At 41.5% G+C, this 20397-nt stretch overlaps 1 protein-coding gene across 1 annotated transcript in view; it reads left to right on the top strand.

The window, feature by feature from the left end:
- The first annotated feature begins 936 nt into the window (after window positions 1-936).
- Window positions 937-20397, top strand: part of UBN2 (ubinuclein 2) — a 79131-nt gene continuing 59670 nt past the window's right edge. Inside the window, exons 1-2 of the mRNA XM_028159016.2 lie at window positions 937-1712; window positions 7428-7520. Of these exons, the coding sequence (XP_028014817.2) occupies window positions 1236-1712; window positions 7428-7520 (570 nt within the window). The 5' untranslated portion in view covers window positions 937-1235. The remainder of the gene's footprint in view (window positions 1713-7427; window positions 7521-20397) is intronic.

Genomic DNA, 20397 nt, shown 5'->3' with positions numbered 1-20397 from the left:
CTGTGACGTCACACGACTCAGAGCATCGTCAATGGGTGACATTGTTCTTATCCGGTTAATGGAATTAACAGGATTTCCTTCAGGATGTGCAGGGCGAGCCCTGAAACTTACTTCCTACTTAATGGATGAAAACTGACAGTAATCGTCATCCATTTAATATGTAATCTAATTAGTTTATCTGGGAGTGCCTCCAAGGCGTGCCCAATCCAGGTTTCTCCGCCACCCTGAAGTGGAACATTCAGCACCTCCTTTCAGAGAGTACGTCCCCTAAAATACCACCAAACCCTCTTAAGCACTTTGCGATTAACATCAACACTTTCATCTTTCTGAAAGACCCCAGAGCTGTTCACTTGCTTGTTCCATTTCCCAACTGCAAAACGTTTTTGAGCATTTTCGACCCTGCCACACACAATCCCCCCCTCCCCCCCTCCTCCCCCGGCCAAGCTAGGAAACTGCCGGTCTAGGGAAGGGCGGCCTGCGGGAGTCAGTGTTGCGCTCAGCGGAGGGAAGCCGCCGGGCGAGTCCGGCTGGAGTTAGCCATTTCCTTTCTTCCCCTCGATAAACTGGGGCTGCGGGAGCGCTGGGCGGGCAGGTACATCGGCTGGTCCTCGCATCCCTCTACCCTTTCCCCGAATCCGCCTGGAATAACCAACCACCTGACAACCCAACTCTAGAGCCGAGAGCGGGTGGCACGTGCCCGACGAGACGCAGCGCCATGACTAGGTCAGTCCCAAGCACATCCAGACGCTCGCCCTAGGCTAGCGCCTCGGGGTTTCCGGATGCGAATAAGAAGCTTCTCGGGAACCCCCCAGACCCCTCCCTTTTAGAAAGGGCGCAGACAGCGTCTCCGTTTCCCAGGAAACCGGCCTTGATATACGTCACTTCCGCTGACCTGTCTGGACTCCCAGACTGTTGGGAGGAAAACTGAGCCACAGCCACGAAGGTGGACGGGAGCGTCTCCTGACTGCGCATGCGCCCGCTCGCGGCCTGCTTCTATTTATGTGGGGGATCCAACATGGCGGCTGCGGCGACCCTGGCGATGGCGGTGGAGCCCATCAGGACATAGTGGCGGGGAAGGGGGCACGGTCCGCACTCACGGTGGCGTCGGCGGAAACGGCTGAGGGTGGTGGAGGGAAGAGAAACGACGGAGAGCAAGAGAAAGGGCGGACAGGCAAACAACTCGGCACAGACCTGAGCGCCGGCGCGAGCGAGGGCAGAGGGCCAGAACAGTAGGGATGGCGGAGCCGCGCAGAGTAGCGTTTATTAGCCTGTCACCGGTGAGGCGGCGCGAGGCCGAGTACCCGGGGGCCGAACGCGAGCCCGAGTACCCTCGCGAGCCCCCCCGGCTGGAGCCGCAGCCGCACCACGAGCCGGTCCGGGCGGAGCAGCCGGTCCCGCGGGAGGCTGCCCCTCGGTCGGACGCGCAGCCCCCGCCGCGGGAGAAGCCGCTCCCCCAGCGCGAGAGCAGCCGCCCCGAGCCGCCCATGTCGCTGCAGCGCGAGCCCCCGCGGCCCGAGCCGCCGCCGCCGCCGCCGCCGCTCCCGCAGCTTCACTTGCAGCCGCCCCCGCCGCGGGAGTCGGCTTCCCGGCCGGAGCCGCAGCGGAGGCCGCCGAGGGAGACGGTGCGCCTGGAGCTGGTGCTCAAGGATCCCACCGACGAGAGCTGCGTCGAGTTCAGTTACCCGGAGCTACTCTTGTGCGGAGAACAACGGGTACAGAAGGTTCCTCCCTCATCCCCGAGACCCCGGGAGCCTCAGGACCCGGCCGCCTTTCCCCAGTGGTTTGCACTTTCTGACGCCCGCCCTGCGCGTCTCGGGTCGCCCTGGAGGGTGGGCTGGTGGAGGGGGCAGGGGCTGAGCGGGTGGACCAATGGTTGGCGCTGCTTCCCTCTGCCTCCCGGCGTGAGCCTAGGCTCCCCGCGGCTCCACCGACCCCCGTCGCGAGCCGGAAAGCCGCTCCGAGCCGGTTTTCCTCCGCACCTTTCGAGAAACAGATTTTCCTCCTTTCTTTTTGCTTCCCACACAAATTCTGAGGGCCCTGCAAGTTGTGTGGGTGGGTTTTCCGCGTACAGCTCCAGCTGCCCTTTCCCGTGGAAAGGAAGCGAAAACCTTTGGGGGGACACGCCCCTCCTCCCAATCCAGCAGGAAAATCGAGTAACCCCTCCGGCATTACCCTCGGCGTCTTCTCTGTTATGCTTGGCGCTGTGGCTGCTGAGAGGCACTTGTGAGCGTGCAGGATTTTTCTTAATGGAAGGGGGCTTAAAATCAATCTAAACATTTTCAGACTAAGCATTCCACTTTAAAAATGAAGAAGTGTTAGTTATCTGGTCACTTGTTTTTCTCTCTTGTGTTAGTATTGGTAAACGTTTCTATATTTTTCTCCGGGGTTTCGTATTGTAATTGAAGGGGAAGGTGACTCTCCTGTTTTATTTGGCACCTACTACACTTTCTTATTTGAATGCATATCATTAGTTAATAAGTTTGAGTTGGCGGGTATTGCACTTGGCCATTGTACTTTTTGGAGAATGATGAAAAAATGTTAGCTTTGAGTTTTTAAAAACTTTATTGATAATATATAGCTGTGCCTTTGATAGAACTGGTAAACAATGGAGATAGGAGAGAGGTTCGTTGGTAATTGTAATTTTTGTCATGCGTTTGCGATTTTCAGAAGTAAACTAAAAGGGGAAATGATAGAGTAACAGTAATAAGAGAATAGTTTCCTCTTGTTTAGAAATTGTTCTTTATTAGGTTTTGCTTTAGCACAGGTCTAGTGGACTCCAAGAGTCACTTGTTTTGTTTTTATCCTCAACTATCTTTTTAAGAAATATATATGTTTATTGATTTTAGAGAAGAAGTGAGAGGGAGAGAGAGATAGAAACATCAATGATGAGAGAGAATCATTGATTGGCTGCCTCCTGCACACTGGGGATCAGCCAGCAACCTGGGCACATGCCCTGACTGGGAATCAAACAGTTCACAGGTCGACACTCATCCACTGAGCCATGCGGGCCCGGCAATCCTCAACTATCTTCATAGCTGAAATGAATGACTTCTTAGTTTAAAAATATCATCTTAAATAGTGTCACTAGATTTTCTTTATTTTATGGCCAACTAATCTTTTGATCATTATTTATAAATGTTGTTTGGTCATTACTAAATGTTTTCAAACAATGAATTAAGGGTAGAGATCATTTTGGTCACTTCCTCATAACATTTTACCCTTTAAGCTCATTTTAGTGTCCCTGTTAATTATAAATGTTGTCATTTTTTCCCCAAAACATTTTTTAAAATATTGGATTGCTGCATTTTTCAAATAAATTGTATTTCATCTTGTAATCTAAGTAGGTTGCAGTTTTACCTCTTAATCTGTTATAAATTGCAGATGAAAAGCATCCTTTTTGAGTGAAAATACGTAAGAATATCTAACATTTACTTAGTTCTTACAGTGTACTAGGCACAGTTCTAAGTATGGTGCATGGTTTATCTAGTTTCGTGCAGCAGAACTTCATGAGGTAGGAACCATTATCTCCATTTTACAAAGGAGGACGCTAATGCATCTTTGCAACAAAGATTTGTCATATTTTCCTATGATTGCTTCCAAAGAATATATTCATTACATAATTATAGAAAATACTTTTCTAAAATAAAGTTGTCCTAGACCCATGAAAGGAAATCCTTGGAAGAGAGACCATTAAAAAGCAAAGTGTGGACATTATCATTGGAAAGTGACAATTCCCAATTTTGGTTATTCTTCTCTTTAGGGGAAATCCAATTATTTTTAGGGATGTTGTAATATTTTCTAAATAGCTTTAATTTTGAGTTATTGTAATTGAACAACATACCATATACCAGAGTAAGAGTGGAAAGGGGAGGAAGAGAGATCTTACAAAAATTAAGAGAAAAATATTCTAAAATTTTGAATTAGCCATCTATCATTGAATAAGAAAATTTTAGCTTCAAATCCTTAAGTTGACAGGTATGGGTATAAAAAATGTGTTACCTGTGAACACCATCTATATTGAGGTGCATTTAAATCATCCCCCTTCATAAATACAAAATGAACAATAAGACCTAATTACCTGAATGCAGTATAGAATTTTTTTATACTCTATATTTTTTATTAATGAGGAAAAGCGAAATTAAATGAGCAAATGTTGGCAAAATATGAAAATCAAAATATCCTTCCAGGTTGTCAGGACACAGATTAGCTAAACCCTTAACCTTTGTTACTTATGTAGAGTATTGAGTCCTCATTAAGTGATTCAGGATGATGACTGAGGCACCGCAATCATCTCTATCCCGAGAGATTAATTTGTTCACCATTTCTGGCTAAATAGTAGAATTTAGGAATACATTTTCGTAGTAATTGCTACAAAAAAATTTTTTTTGACTCTTGCCCTAACCGGTTTGGCTCAGTGGATAGAGCGGCGGCCTCTGGACTGAAAGGTCCCAGGTTCGATTCCAGTCAAGGGCATGTACCTCGGTTGTGGGCACATCCCCAGTGGGAGGTGTGCAGGAGGCAGCTGATTGATGTTTCTCTCTCATCAATGTTTCTAGCTCTCTATCCCTCTCCCTTTCTCTCTGTAAAAAAGCAATAAAATATATTAAAAAAAAATTTTTTTGACTCTTAGTAAACCAGAAAAACACTTAATCAGAACATGAATTTGTTTTGGCTTTTTTTTTTTTTTTTAATTTTATTGATTCTAGAGAGGAAGGGAGAGGAAGAGAGGGATAGAAACACCAATGATAAGAGAGAATAATGGAGTGGCTACCCCCTACACTCCACTCCTCCCACTGGGAATTAAGCCCGCAATCAAGCCTGCAACCCTGGCATGTGCCCTGACTGGGAAGGAAATCTAGGCAATGACCTTCTGGTTCATAGGTCTATGCTCAGCCATTGAGCCACACTGGCTGGGCTTCTTTTGGCTTTTTTGTTTTTCAATTAATCCAGAATGATTAATTGAACATTTACTATAAAAGGAAAAATAAAGATAATCATGTTAACGTGATTATACAGTTATAGAATTCTATAGTATTCCATTGCCTTTTGAAAAAAATTGTGTTTTTTTTTTAATTTAGAATTTTTTAAAATTGATTTTAGAGATAGAGGAAGGGAGAGAGAGAGAAACATTAATGATAGAAAGAAACATCCATTGCTGCTTCCTGCATACTGGGAATCAAACCTGAAACTTGGCATGTGCCCTGACCAGAAATTGACGGTGACCTCTCTGTGCATGGGACGGTGCTCAATCAACCTAGCCACACAGGCCAGGGCCCACTGCTTTTTATATTGCATATTTTGGATAACATATACGAAAGATCTCCTGAAAATGGTTTTGAGTCAAGGTCAAAGAACAAAATTATTGTCTCAATTTTGCCTGGTGGCAGTTGGTAATTTTGATATTTACTAATTTTCAGATGTCTTTCACCTGAAACATCATACAACTTACTTAGAGCCTTGGTTATAGGTAGGGCGTTATTTCTTAACTGTGAAAGAACAGTGAGTCCGTTTTTGTAAAGTTATATTTGTAGATTGTTGAGTAAATACGAGATTTACTATTGATGCCTATATAAAGTCTACATAAAATATTTTAGAATGTCATATAAGGTGTTCTTTAAAAAACAAAACAAAACCATGTGTTTGTTTGCACATGTAAAACGAGTCAGACCAGTAGTAAGACCTAATATTTGAACTTCACAGTGACATGAAGGAACAGTTTATAATGGCAAGGCATGGTGATTGCTCACTGTCCTTAATGTCCTTAACTTTAGTCTCAACATAAGGTCGTACCCTAAACATGCCTAGTATTTCTTATTTTATTATCAATCAGTTCCAGCTAGGTTATTTCCTTTCAGATCATGTTTATATTTTCCATTGGTAACTCTTATTGGGATAAAGGATTCTGTAATTTATTAGTTATTATAATTAAAAAATTGATTCTAAAATTATTTCCTTTAAACTTTAAGGATTATCCCTTTATTCTAAATGCCCTAAGTATGATGAGTTGTTTTGTATTCATCCTGTCCATTTTTTTCTGTCATATTTTTTAGACTGATTATATCTCAGACTTTGTATCCAGAATGAAGTGTCTCAATTTCACAGTGTGCAAATATTTGTCCTTTGTGCATTTTTCCCCTTGCTCTTCGGGGTTAATCAAATCTGTATCCAGTATTTCAAATTTTCACATACTTTCATTATTAATTACTTGAAGATGATACTTCAGTAAAAACATGTAGCCTCCCTTTTTTTAAAAAAAATTAACTTTCTAGTCAATTGTCTTGTAGCTCTTTGTTTTGGCTTTTTTTGTATATTGAAAAGCCATATGTATGAAATGTTTCTGTTAAAATAGTAAACTTGAGTAAAAGATATGATTTATTTTATTGTTTGTTTTGTTTGTTTATACTTCGTTTTGGTATAAATGGAAAATGTGGGATCCTAGCTGTGTGTGATTAACACATATTATAATAAAATTTCACTCTCCCCTGCTAGAAGTAAACTATGTAATGTTTTCTGTTTGCAGTTATTTCACTTTCTAGCTTTGTTTAAAAGTGAAATGTATTCCCTGAATGGATAGCCATTGACAGGATGTAGGTGATGTAGAGGTTGATTCTGGGCCTCAGCAGAAAGCCAAAGCAGCTATAGATAACCTAGTGATAACACAGGGCAGATGATTAAATCCTGACTCTAAATTAATAACCTAGAGATTCCTTTAGAAGCATTTCCTGACCAAAGCAGTTAATCTTTGTTGGGAAGATCTCAAACTACAGTTATAAGTGGGGTTTTTATTTTTGCCTTCTTTTTAAAAAATTTTTTTTTTCTTTATTGATTAAGGTATTGCATATGTGTTCTTATTGCTCCCCCAATCCCCCCCCCCCCCACTCATGCCCTCATCCCCCTGGTGTCTGTGTCCATTGGTTAGGCTTACATGCATGCATACAAGTCCTTTGGTTGATCTCCCCCCTCCCCCCGCCCTTCCCTCTGATGTTTGACGGTCTGATCGATGCTTCTCTGTCTCTGGATCTGTTTTTGTTCATCAGTTTATGTTGTTCATTATATTTCACAAATGAGTGAGATCATTATGATATTTATCTTTCTCTCACTGGCTTATTTCGCTTAGCATAATGCTCTCCAGTTCCATCCATGCTTTTGCCTTCTTTTGAATGGGGTTACCATACAATCATTTTACAGTAGAGACAGTTTGCATTGTTAAGTTCTTATCCACCAAAAAAAAAAATTTAGAATGTATAAAAATCAGTTAAAACTGTAAATATTTTTATTACAAACCAACATTTCTTTCTAGTTATTTTTAATGCTTCTAACTTAATATTTGGAAAAAATGATTCTCATTGTTAAATTTAAGGATATATTGAACTCTGATTGAATTAATACTAATACTTTTATTTCTTTTCCCACTCACATTGAATCAGAAGAAGCCCATTCACTCAGAAGACCCATTTAATGATGAGCATAAAGAGAGGCAAGAAGTGGAAATGTTGGCTAAGAAGTTTGAAATGAAATATGTGAGTATAATAAAGTGTTTCACCTAGGTAATCATATCCTATTGGCTGATTTTCTTTCTGTGATCGATTGGGAGAGCATATAATACCCATTGCCTACCTTATCTTGTTTTCAAAAATTGAATCCAAATAAATGGTTATAGATAGTCAAATAGACATTCTAATAGGCTTGTGATGGCTATAATACTAGCCATCATTATTTTATTCCTTCTAGAGTCAGGCAGTTTGCTTAACATATATTAACTCCAATCCTTATAACAAAACTACAAGGTAAGTGGATTGACCACATTTTATAGGTGAAGAAACTGAGGCTCTGAGCTCAAGGTTAAGGAACTGATCTAAGGTCCCCCACTGGCAAGAACTAGACTGCATATCAAGGTCTATCTAACTTTAATCCTTTGCCCTTTCTACTGCCATTGAGAATGATACTTTGATGTCCTTGGTGTAGTAGTTCTCAACCCTTCCTGTCTCTTCAGGGGTTAAGAGAATAAATGTGTGTACTTCTGATCCTGAGATCAGAATTAGAAGCAGCATGACATTTCTTTGAAAGTGTTTTGTTTACCTTAAAAGTTCATGTACTTTTTTTAAAAATATATTTTATTGATTTTTTACAGAGAGGAAGAGAGAGGGATAGAGAGTTAGAAACATCGATGAGAGAGAAACATCGATCAGCTGCCTCTTGCACACCCCCTACTGGGGATGTGCCCGCAACCAAGGTACATGCCCTTGACCAGGAATCGAACCTGGGACCCTTGAGTCTGCAGGCCGACGCTCTATCCACTGAGCCAAACCGGTTTCGGCAAAGTTCATGTACTTTTAATATTCTATGCCACAATAGATTGTTTCTTTTTCATAGCAAAGCTTTTTATTGCAGTTACTAGAGGTCGGGTGCACGAAATTTGTGCATAGGGGGTGTGTGTCCCTCAGCCCAGCCTGCACCCTCTCCAATCTGGGAGCCCTCGAGGGATGTTCGACTGCCCGTTTAGGCCCGATCCTACCGGGATCGGGCCTAAACGGGCAGTCGGACATCCCTCTCACAATCCATGACTGCTGGCTCCCAATTGCTCACTTGACTGCCTTCCTGATTGCCCCTAACCATTTCTGCCTGCCAGCCTGATTACCCACTAACCACTCCCCTGCCAGCCTGTTTGCCCCTAACTGCCCTCCCCTGCAGGGTCACCCCTAACTGCCCTACCCTGCAGGCCTGGGTCCCGCCCAACTGCCCTTCCCTCCAGGCCCAGTCGCCCCCAACTTCCCTCCTTTGCCAGCATGGTCACCCCTAACTGTCCTCCCCTGCAGGCTTAATCACCCCCAACTGCCCTCCATTGCAGGCCTGGTCACCCCTAACTGCCCTCCCCTGCAGGCTTGATCGCCCCCAACTGCCCTCCCTTGCAGGGAGGTCCCTCCCAACTGCCCTCCCCTGCTGGCCATCTTGTGTCCACATAGGGGCAGCCATATTGTGTGTTGGAGTGATGGTCAATTTGCATATTACTCTTTTATTAGATAGGATTAGTGAAAGTTGCACTTCAAACTGAAGCTAAGCAACATTAAAACGGTTAGTCTTTTTTAAAATCAAGGATTAAAAACAAATATAACAGTCTGGCCAGTATGGCTCATTGGTCAGCCCATGTAACAGGAGGTCCTGGTTTGATTCCCTGTCAGGGCACATGCCTAGGTTGCAGACTCGATCCCCCAGCAGGGGATGTGTAGGAGGCAGCCATTCGATGTTGATGTTTCTCTCTCATCGAAGTTTCCTCTCTCTCTCTCTCCCTCTTCCTTTCTCCCGCTCTCTCAAAAACTCAATGAAAATATATTTAATCAAACAAAAAACAAATATAACATACAAAGAGAGCCTTTTCTCTCTTTTTTTTAAAGGTTGCATGGTATTCCATTGTATGGACATACCACAATTTATTTAACCAATCCCCAAATGATTTAGTTTTCCAAAAATCTGCTCTTGTAAATGGTGCTATAGTAAATTATTAGTAGCATGGCATTAAGTCTTGCTGGGGAGTCCTTGGATAGTATTTGACAGAAAAATAAGTGTTCTGAAATTAGTTGATGTGTAAAATTAAGTTTCCACTGACTGGTGTATATCCAAGCATTGTCATTGTGCAGGGATAAAATGTTGCTCTGATTCTAATCCAAATTAAGGGACTGTATTTCTTTCCTAGATTTTTATATTACCTACTTACTCTCTGATTTTCATTCTTTTTATTTTTTTATTTTTATTGATTTCAGAGAGGAAGGAAGAGGGGGAGAGAGAGAGAAACATCAATAATGAGAGAGAATCATTGATTGGCTGCCTCCTGCAGGCTCCCTACTCGAGCCCACAACCTGGGCATGTGCCCTTGACCGGAATCAGTCCTGGGACTCTTCAGTCCACAGGCCGACGCTCTAGCTACTGAACCAAACCAGCTAGAGCTGATTTTCATTCTAAGTAAAGATTTAAAATACCTTGCCTCACATCCGATCAATGATTCTCTCATCATTGATGTTTCTCTATCTCTCCCTGTCCCTTCTTCTCTGAAAGCAATAAAAAAAATTTTTTTAATAGTGAGGATTAACAAAATTAATAAATAAATAAAATGCCCTGTCTCATGAAGGCTTTATGTGCATAAACCTAAAAGGACATATAGAGGAGGTACAATGGATGTTTCTCTCGCTCCCTCTTTTCTAAAATCACTAAATATATCCTTGGGTGAGGATTAAAAAAAAAGAAAATCATTAAGCTAAAACAAAGATTTTATTGGTGCTTAGCAGTAGCAAATTCATATGTCTATAGGTATATTTATATTTTTAAGTAAAAAAATCTTTTATATATATTATATGTAAAATCATGTTAACCCTCCAAAGTTAGATTTTCTTTTTCTAATTATTTTTTCACCTGACGAGAAAAAAGAGGGCTTAATTATTTAAGGTTTATAAACACAAAACTTGTATCCCTAGCTATCTTTTCTTATTTTTGTTTCCTTCATATTACAATTTAGATGTCTTTGTCATTATATCTGAAAATTAATGAAGGCTGTTTCTAGCCTTTGTCTTGGAATGAAAGATGAGTTATTTGTTAAATTTTGTGTAGAAATAATGAAGCATTGAGCATTTACAGTAGACGCAAAATGCAGCATAACAGTTGCCGTCTCCTGGAAAAATCTTTCACAATAATTGGTAAGACGAGATATGTGTGATATACAAGTGCAGTGCCAAGCAGTTCCATAGAAATGAATGACTCTCCTTTGGGGATCTGAAAGTGAGTGAAGGGCCAGTTCTGTTCTTGAAATCAGAATGAATTTTGTAGAGTTTGGTGCAGAGTCATTGAATAGATACTTCCAGTCTCCTGTTTAACTACATTTCTCTGTAATCCCTGAATAGCTTTTCTACCCTTTGTAGGATAGTAGTGGATGAGAGGCAGTAGAGGCAGTGTATTGTAATGGAAGGAGCCACAGGACGTACGAGTTAACACAACTGGATTCTGAGCCTATCTTTGCCATATTAACTAGGGTGACCTTAGTGAAGGCTCTTGTCTTTTTTATAATTTGGTATCTGTGAGGGGCAATAAGATCTGCCTAGCCAACCTTATAGCACAAGGGTTTTATCAACATCAGATTAAAAATTAGAATATTAGTCTTAGCCGGTTTGACTCAGTGGATAGAGCATTGGCCTATGGACTGCAGGGTCCTGGGTTTGATTCCGGTCAAGGACATGTACCTTGGTTGCAAGCTCAATCCCCAGCCCTGGTCGGAGCGTGTGCGAGAAGCAACCAATTGATGTGTCTCTTTCATATCAGTGTTTCTCTGTCTCTACCTCTCCCTTACACTCTAAAAATCAATGGAAAAATATCCTTGGGTGAGGATTAACAAACAAAAAAATAATATTAGTATGTGAAATATTGGGAGTGGGGAGTGCTTTCTAACTGTGAAATACTTTTTAGTCATGTAAACATATCACTCTTTTATTTTGTACATGTCATAAATGCTTTTTAACATAAACATCTATGGGATTTTAACCTCTGTTAATTGAATAACCCATTGATTTTGATCTTTTAGCTCAGGCATTCTATTCCAAATGGACTTTCAGTCACTTTTAATTGATTCTTCTTAACTATTGTGGTCTTCTTAAAGACCACAACAAATTATTTGGAACCTTTTAAGAAAATCACACTAAAAGTGACCTGGGAGAAGATAACTTGTCAGTGTAGGTGCTCACAAAAGATCACTCTTAAATAGCCAACAAAAATCTTTATTGACTTGGTTTACTGTCCTATAGTTTAGGAATAGCAAATTTCACATGTTGTCACGGTTTTTGCTGTTCAATCAGTGAAGTAGGCCAGATGGACAATAAATGTGGACAATTGTCCGAAATAGTAGATAGCACATGCCCTATCTAAAGGACCAGCTGTTACTCAGCTCCATCCCTTTGTTACTCTGCAGGAACTTGGGCTTAGGTTCCTCTAATATCTCATTTATTTATTTGTTTGTTTATTACGTTTTTACTGAATTTGTTGGGGTGACATCCTATCTAATAAAGAGGGAATATGCTAATTGACCATCACTCCATCACAAAGATGGCTGCACCCACAGCTGAGGCCAAGTTCCCATAAAGAGTCTTAACGAGCAATCAACGGGGACCTGAGGCTACACCCTCCCCCGCTCCCATGGGGCTTGACAGGGGACCTGAGGCCATGCCCCCCACCCAGCGGGGCTTGACGGGATCTCAGGCCATGTCCCCCACCTGGCAGGGCTTGATGGAGGACCTTAAGGCACGCCCCCCTACCCCGATCTGGCTGGGGGACCTCAGGCCATGCACCCTGTCCTGGCGCCGGGCCAGGGGACCTGAGGCTATGTCCCCTGCTTGGCAGGGCTTGACAAGGGTGGGATTGGCTGGGTCTGGATCTAGCCCAATGGGGGGGGGGGCTGCCGGCCAGGTCTGGGTCTCACGCGATTTTGAGGTGCATGTGGGTGGGCTGGGACTTGACTCTGGGTCCCGCGGTGTGCCCCAGACTCTGACAGGAGGAAGGTTTTCATATACATTTTACTAATTTTCTTTCATCTCTGACACTTCTATTATAAAGGGCAAATAGCAATATTAAATTATTTCCTCTAATCTCCTTTTTTTTTCTTTTCCTCTAATCTCCTTTTAATGTGCACGAATTTCATGCACCAGGTCACTAGTTTTTTAATAAAAGTTATATATGTTGCCGAAACCGGTTTGGCTCAGTGGATAGAGCGTTGGCCTGCGGACTCAAGGGTCCCAGGTTCGATTCCGGTCAAGGGCATGTACCTTTGGTTGCGGGCACATCCCCAGTAGGGGGTGTGCAAGAGGCAGCTGGTCGATGTTTCCCTCTCATCGATGTTTCTAACTCTCTATCTCTCTCTCTTCCTCTCTGTAAAACATCGATAAAATATATTGGAAAAAAAAAAGTTATATATGTTTCAGGTGTAATTCTATAATACATCTGTATATTTTATCGTGTGTTCACTACCCCAAGATAATCTCTTTAACATTTCTTATTTATGTATTTACTTATTTATTTTTTAAATATTTTTATTGATTTGGGAGAGGAAGAGAGAGAAACATCAATGATGAGAAAGAATAATTGATCGGTTGCCTCTGCACGCTCCACAATGGGGATCTAGCCTGCAATCCAGGCATATGCCCTGACTGGGAATGGAACCATGACCTCCTGGTTCAAAGGTCGATGCTCAAACACTGAGCCATGCTGGTTGGGCTATATATATATTTTTTAACTTTAATGTTGAAAGAACATCTCTTTCTTTTAAATGTTGGTTTCTATTTAGAACACCTACTGGGCCAAACAAAATACAACTTTGGGTCAGTTCTCAAAGCCTGGTTTCAGATGTTGATGAACTTGCTTTACTATTTTTTTCCTAATATATTGAACTCACCAGTCCATCTACTTTTACATTGTGCCTTTTCTTCTCTGTGAGCAGAGTGGTTGGTGGTATACTAGGTGTACCAGTTAATAATGCGGATTTTTTTCAATAGATGGAGTTACACATATGTTGATATATATGTGATTTGATATGTATGCTATTTTGTTGTATTGACAGCAAGCTTCAAAACTTCATATGTCAAATTTGCTGAAGGTGTTAACATCATAGATATTTTTACGCTTAAAAATGTTGAATTTCGTGCCAAAAAAAGAGCATTTGCAGGAAGTTTTAATTCATTATTTTGAAGAAAAAGTTATCATATACTTCGGGAAGCTTATGGTGAACATGCTCCATCACAAGATACTTATGAACGCTGGTTTAAACTCTTTAAAAGTGATGATTTTGATGTGAAAGACAAAGAACGTCCAGGTCAACCAAAAAAGTTTGAAGACCAACAATTATAAGCATTATTGGATGAAGATGCATGTCAAACTCAAAAACAACTTGCACAGAAAAATTAAATGTTGCTCAGCAAACAATTTCTGATTGTTTATAAGCAATGGGAAAGATTTTAAAGGAAGCAAAATGGGTGCCACATCAACTGAAGGAAAGAAAATGGAAAACCAATAAGTCATCAGTAAAATGTTGCTTCAACGGCACGAAAGAAAGTCTTTTTTGCATCAAATTGTGACTGGTGATGAAAAGTGGATTTATTTTGAGAATCCCAAACACACAAAATCATGGGTTGATCCAGGTCAACCATCAACATCAACTACAAGGCCAAATCGCTTCAGAAAGAAGACAATGCTCTGCGTTTGGTGGGATCAGGAAGATGTGGTGTATGATGAGCTTCTAAAACCAGGTGAAACCGTTAATACTGATTGTTACCGACAACAAAGAATCAATTTGAACCACGCTTTGATCGTGAAACGACCAGAATGTTCCAGAAGACACGGCAAAGTAATTTTGCTTCATGATAACGCACCATCACACACTTTAAAACCAGTTAAAGACACATTAAAAGATCTTGCCTGGGAAGTATTAACCCACCCACTATATTCACCAGACCTTACTCCTTCAGATTACCACTTGTTCCGATTGATGGCACACGTACTTTCTGAGCAGCACTTCAAAACATACGAAGGAGTGGAAAATTTGGTCTCTGAATGGTTTGCCTCAAAACAAGAAAAGTTCTATTGGGACAGTATCCACAAATTACCTGAAAGGTGGGGGAAATGTGTAGCTAGCGATGGACATTACTTTGAATAAAACACTTTTGATGTGTCTCCTGAAATTATTGTGTTTTCTTTGATTACAAAATCTGCCATTATTAACTGGTACACCTAGTATGTGGGAGGATATGCCATTTCCATTGTGGAGGAGAATGTGTTTGTAAGAAGTTTCAGAGAACTGAGCAAGTTAAATTCAATTGGGAGTTTCCAGATTTGAGCAAAGATAATTGGTGATGTTAGTGAATGCTGTGGTTGGAGAAAGACCCGAGTGGCAAGTTTATGGGCTTTTTGTGGTATTTCACATGTGTAGCTGTTGCTTGTGCTGGAGAGGAATTGCATGAAGTGGAGTAGGCTACCACTTAAGGGAGAAGGGAAGGATAACCTAGATAGGATGTGTCCTTTCTCTTGTGGCAGTTGCTTGGGGTAGAAGGATTGAGTAAGTAGTTGAAAAGCAGTGATAACAGAAATTACAGGGGTAGAAACTTGTTAAAGGAGCACTCAGTGTTGAATAGTTTGTGGTTTTCTTTTCCTGGTCTGTCCTATATTCATTGCCTATGTCCTATTTCCTGTTGTGTTACTCTTTAGGTGATGTGGCAGTGCATAGTCAGCATTGATTGCTAAATTTTTGGGGGTGGCGGGAAGGGGTATTATGACCTAGCGATTACTAAATTGATTGTTGTACATAAATCTTATTAAATAACTAGGTTCAAGTTTTGACATCTTGATGGGCTCCAAATTTGTATTGGTTACTGTAGAAGGGAAGCAGGATACCATTTAAATATGCCCCCTTGTTGACAGTTTTTTTTGTTTTGTCTGTTGTTTTTTTTATATATAGTTTTATATATGTTTATTTTTTATTTTTATTGATTTCAGAGAGAGGAAGGAAGAGGGAAAGAGATAGAAACATCAATGATGAGAGAGAACCCCACTGAGCCACACTGGCCAGGCCTTATTCTCAGTTTTAAGGCTCCAAATATTTAGGCTAAATAGCCTAGTTTCCAATTCAGTTTTTAGATAGTTTCTAGGGTGAATTCGCTTTTTCTGAGGCCATGTATATTCTTGACAGGGAATGAGGTTGAGTTTGATGGGTGTAGATTTGTTTCTAAGCCTCCTAGGGCAGATGTTCGGAAGATTTCTTTTTCTGTTTTTTTTCCTCCCTCTGTTACCCAGCCATCTTCAAAGGTCATGCTATTCTAGAATTGGATATAAATTCAGCAATCTAAATGAAAGTATGTAGCACAATACTTGGTGTCTAGCAGGGGTTGAGTTAAGACTATTTGAATCTGAATGATTCTCTGAATAGGAAGATATGTATTCTGCCAGGCATTTATTAGTATTTATGAAATCACATTATGACTTTAAAATCTACTTACTATACTGCGTAGACTTTGAATACCACTTTGATGCTTAATTCTATGTGATTTTGGACTCTCAGAGCCTAGTAGCTTCATATTTATTTTTAAGGAAAGATAAGAATATATTTGATGGTATGAAAGTAGTTTCTGAATAGTCTTTTAAATAAAAGTTGATCAAATTGAAGTAACATTGTTTTTACTAAAAACCAAAATATATATATAGGCTAATATGCTAAGTGTCCCTCCCTCCATCCAACTGGTCACTGTGACGCGCACTGACCACCAGGGGGCAGATGCTCAACACAGTGACTTGGCAGTGGCGGTTCTCGGGTGATGCATCCCAAAACTAGAGTGGAGGGAGCCCAATTCCTCAAGTGGCTGTGCAATTCCACCAACGTCCATGGGTTATGTTGTTACTGGGGCACTGTCGGCCCGAATCTGGTTTACTGCACACTTGCATTTGCATTCCACATGCTGTCCGACAGCAACTTTGCAGAGTGCCCTCTCGCACTCCGGGACCCCTCGTGGGATGTCAGAGAGCTGGTTTCAGCCAGCCCAGGTCCCGCAGGTCAGGCTGAGGGACCCCACCTGCCAGAGGGACCCCGCTCACTCCACAGATGCCTTTCGAGCCACAGCACCATCCCAGGTGTGGCCAGTCTGGGAGGGACAGCAGGAGGTTGGCTCCAGGGCATGTCTAACCCGTCTTGCCAAGTCCCACCCCACTGGCCACCTTCTAATTAATTTCCTTTCAATTGCACAAATCCGTGCACCAATTTACTAGTATATTCATAAAAAGTCTTGAGTGTGTGTGTGTGTGTGTGTGTGTGTGTGTGTGTATGTATCTTTTGTTTTTTAAAACTGACCTTGTCCAGCCCTAGCCGGTTTAGCTCAGTGAATAGAATGTCAGCCTGCAGACTGAAGTGTCCCAGGTTCAGTACATGCCCGGGTGTTTGTTTTTTTTTAATATATTTTATTTGTTTTTCACAGAGAGGAAGGGAGAGGGATAGAGAGCTAGGAACATCGATGAGAGAGAAACATCGACCAGCTGCCTCCTGCACGCCCCCTACCGGGGATGTGCCCGCAACCAGTGTACATGCCCTTGACCGGAATCGAACCCGGGACCTTCCAGTCTGCAGACCGACGCTCTATCCACTGAGCCAAACCTGTTTCGGCAGCACATGCCCGGGTTGTGGGCTCAGTCCCCAGTAGGGGGCGTGCAGGAGGCAGCCGATCAATGATTCTCTCTCATCATTGATGTTTCTAACTCTCACTATCCCTTCTTTTCTGAAATCAATAAAAAATATATTTTTAAAAAACAATGGACTTTGTCCAGAGAGGTTTTTGTTGTTTGTTTTTAAAAAATATATTTATTTATTTTTAATATATTTTTATTGATTTCAGAGAGGAAGGGAGAGAGAGAAACATGAATGATGAAGAAGAATCATTGGTCAGTTGTCTCCTGTACGCCCCCTACTGGGGATTGAACCTGCAATCTGGGCATGTGCCCTGACTGGGAATCAAACTGAGACCTGGTTTATAGTTTGACATCAACCACTGAACCACACCAGCCAGGCCAGAGAGGTTTTTTGTTTTTTTTTTAATTTATTGATTTTTACAGAGAGGAAGAGAGAGGGATAGAGAGTTAGAAACATCGGTAAGAGAGAAACATTGATCAGCTGCCTCTTGCACACCCCCCACTGGGGATGTGCCCGCAACCAAGGTACATGCCCTTGACCGGAATCGAACCTGGGACCCTTGAGTCCGCAGGCCGATGCTCTATCCACTGAGCCAAACCGGTTTTGGCGTCAGAGAGGTTTTAAAGAATGGGAATATCTTAGAATAACTTTCTAATTTCCGATGAGTGACTTCTTCATAGTAAGTACCACTCAACTGAGTGGAAAGGATATTAATATATTTTTATTGAATTTTTTTAACAGAGAGGAAGGGAGAGGATAGATAGTTAGAAACATCGATGAGAGAAAAACATCAATCAGCTGCCTCCTGCACACCCCCCACTGGGGATGTGCCCACAACAAAGGTACATGCCCTTGACCGGAATCGAACCTGGGACCCTTCAGTCCTCAGGCCAATGCTTTATCCACTGAACCAAACCGGCCAGGGCGAGGATATATATTTTTATACTTAAAATAATTATAAATTTTTATAATAATAAAAATCAATAATTATGGATTTTTAAAAAAAAGGTGTCCACATATATGGGACTGACACAAGTGGGTGTTATAAAGCACTTATGCACTCTTTCTGGGAGTTTTAAGAATTCTGTCGTTTACTCACATTATTAGTTGATCATTCACATTTACTGAGGGGTTACAACTTTTTTTTTTTTTTTTTAGTATATTTTGTTGATTTTTTTTACAGAGAGGAAGGGAGAGGGATAAAGAGTTAGAAACATCAATGAGACAGAAACATCGATCAGCTGCCTTGCACACCCCCTACTGGAGATGTGCCCGAAACCAAGGTACATGCCCTTGACTGGAATCGAACCTGGGACCCTTCAGTCCGCAGGCCGCCATTCTATCCACTGAGCCAAACCGGTCAGGGCAAGGGGTTACAACTTTTTTGGGAACTTCCTTGACTGGTTTTCCTGTTTGTTTTGGCCTTATGTTGTGTCTGCTCACTAAGGATCAACTTGGAAGGGCTTTAGGTAAAGCAGTTTGGGCCAACTTCTTACCACCACCAGCAAAATAAATTCTACTTACAAAGCACAAATAACAGTGTTAGTTTCTGTAGACCAACAACAGTATGATATTACATATACTATAAAAATATAATAACATTTTAAAACAAACTGAAGGGGGGTGTTAAAAAGGACAAGAAAGAATTCTCAATGCAAATAATAGTTTCTTTATTTCAGTTACTGATTATAACCACTTGTCATGACTTGCCTTTTAATTCCTTGGCCTCTTTGAGCTGAATAACTCTCTTCAACTTCCTTAAATCCCTTAGGAACAATTGAGAATCAGCAGTTTTAGGGTATCTGGGGGGAAGGCCTTGTATCCATAAGTGGTGATTATAGAAATCTGGGTGTACTATTTCTGTGCTGTGAAATCAGCTCTTGGCTCTCTTCCCACTGATTTAAATCTCTACTATTTCTTGTTGATAGGTTAAGAAAATCAGCAGAGGTGGAGAAAGATTAGGTTGTGACAGGACTGGGACAAATAGGGAAGCCTTGTGACCAGGGGATATTTTCTTCTAAATTGTAAGACTGAAATCTTAGCAATAAGTGTCATGCTTGATCTGTCTTCCATAGGTGATAAATGGATGTTGGTTATTAATTAGATTTCTTATTTCTTGGAGGCAATAAGGGGTCCTGTACCAAGAATATCTTGTTTATTTATATGTTTTCCAGCTTAGTGTTACAGTGTAATCAGACTGCATTGGCTTGAAACACTGAATATCAAGTTAAGCAGGTACTAATGACTCAGTAAGTAATTTTCTTCTGAGTCATAGTCAACTAATACCCTAGGGGAATCATCTTAAAAGGGTTCCTTCATTTTAGATGTAGCAAAAATTCAAGGGTTGTTTTTTTTTTAATTTGGAAAATCTGTATATATAAAAGGCTAATATGCAGTGTCCCATCAGGAGTTTGACTGGGAGAACGGGAGTTCGATCACTCTCTATGACATGCACTGACCACCAAGGGGGCGGCATGGAACATGGTGGCGCCCAGTGGCAGTGGTGGGGCGCTGAGGGAGTGAGGGAAGGAGAAGACGGGGAGGCTGGGAACCTGATCGGCCCTGATCTCCGGCCAGGCCTAGGGACCATACCTCTGCACGAATTTCGTGCACTGGGCCTCTTGTACATTTTGTATTTTTGTAAGATGTATTTATTATGTAAACTGTTAACATTCACCACAGAGATCCAGAGAATTTATCAAGTAAGACTTTGATTCTGCTGCAAGGAATATTCTTTTTTTTTTTTTTTTTTTTAAATATATTTTATTGATTTTTTACAGAGAGGAAGAGAGAGGGATAGAGAGTTAGAAACATCGATGAGAGAGAAACATCGATCAGCTGCCTCTTGCACACCCCCTACTGGGGATGTGCCCGCAACCAAGGTACATGCCCTTGACCAGAATCGAACCTGGGACCCTTGAGTCCGCAGGTTGATGCTCTATCCACTGAGCCAAACTGGTTTCGGCGGAATATTCTTGATAAGGCTGCTGAAAAAGCACTTCAAAATAAGTGGTAGGGAAGACACTATAAAATAATCCTTTGCCAATCAATTTTGAGTTACTTTAGTGTAATGTTAATATTTTTAAAAAATATATTTTTAGTGATTTCAGAGAGGAAGGGGGAGAGAGAGAGAAACATCAATGATGAGAATATCATTGATTGGCTGCCTCCTGCACACCCCCTACTGGGGATTGAGCCTGCAA

Source organism: Eptesicus fuscus, chromosome 14 (assembly GCF_027574615.1).
Source record: "Eptesicus fuscus isolate TK198812 chromosome 14, DD_ASM_mEF_20220401, whole genome shotgun sequence".
Classification (NCBI taxonomy): Eukaryota; Metazoa; Chordata; class Mammalia; order Chiroptera; family Vespertilionidae; genus Eptesicus; species Eptesicus fuscus.
The sequence above is the reverse complement of the archived record's forward strand: the minus strand, read 5'-3'. Positions and strand labels throughout refer to the sequence as shown.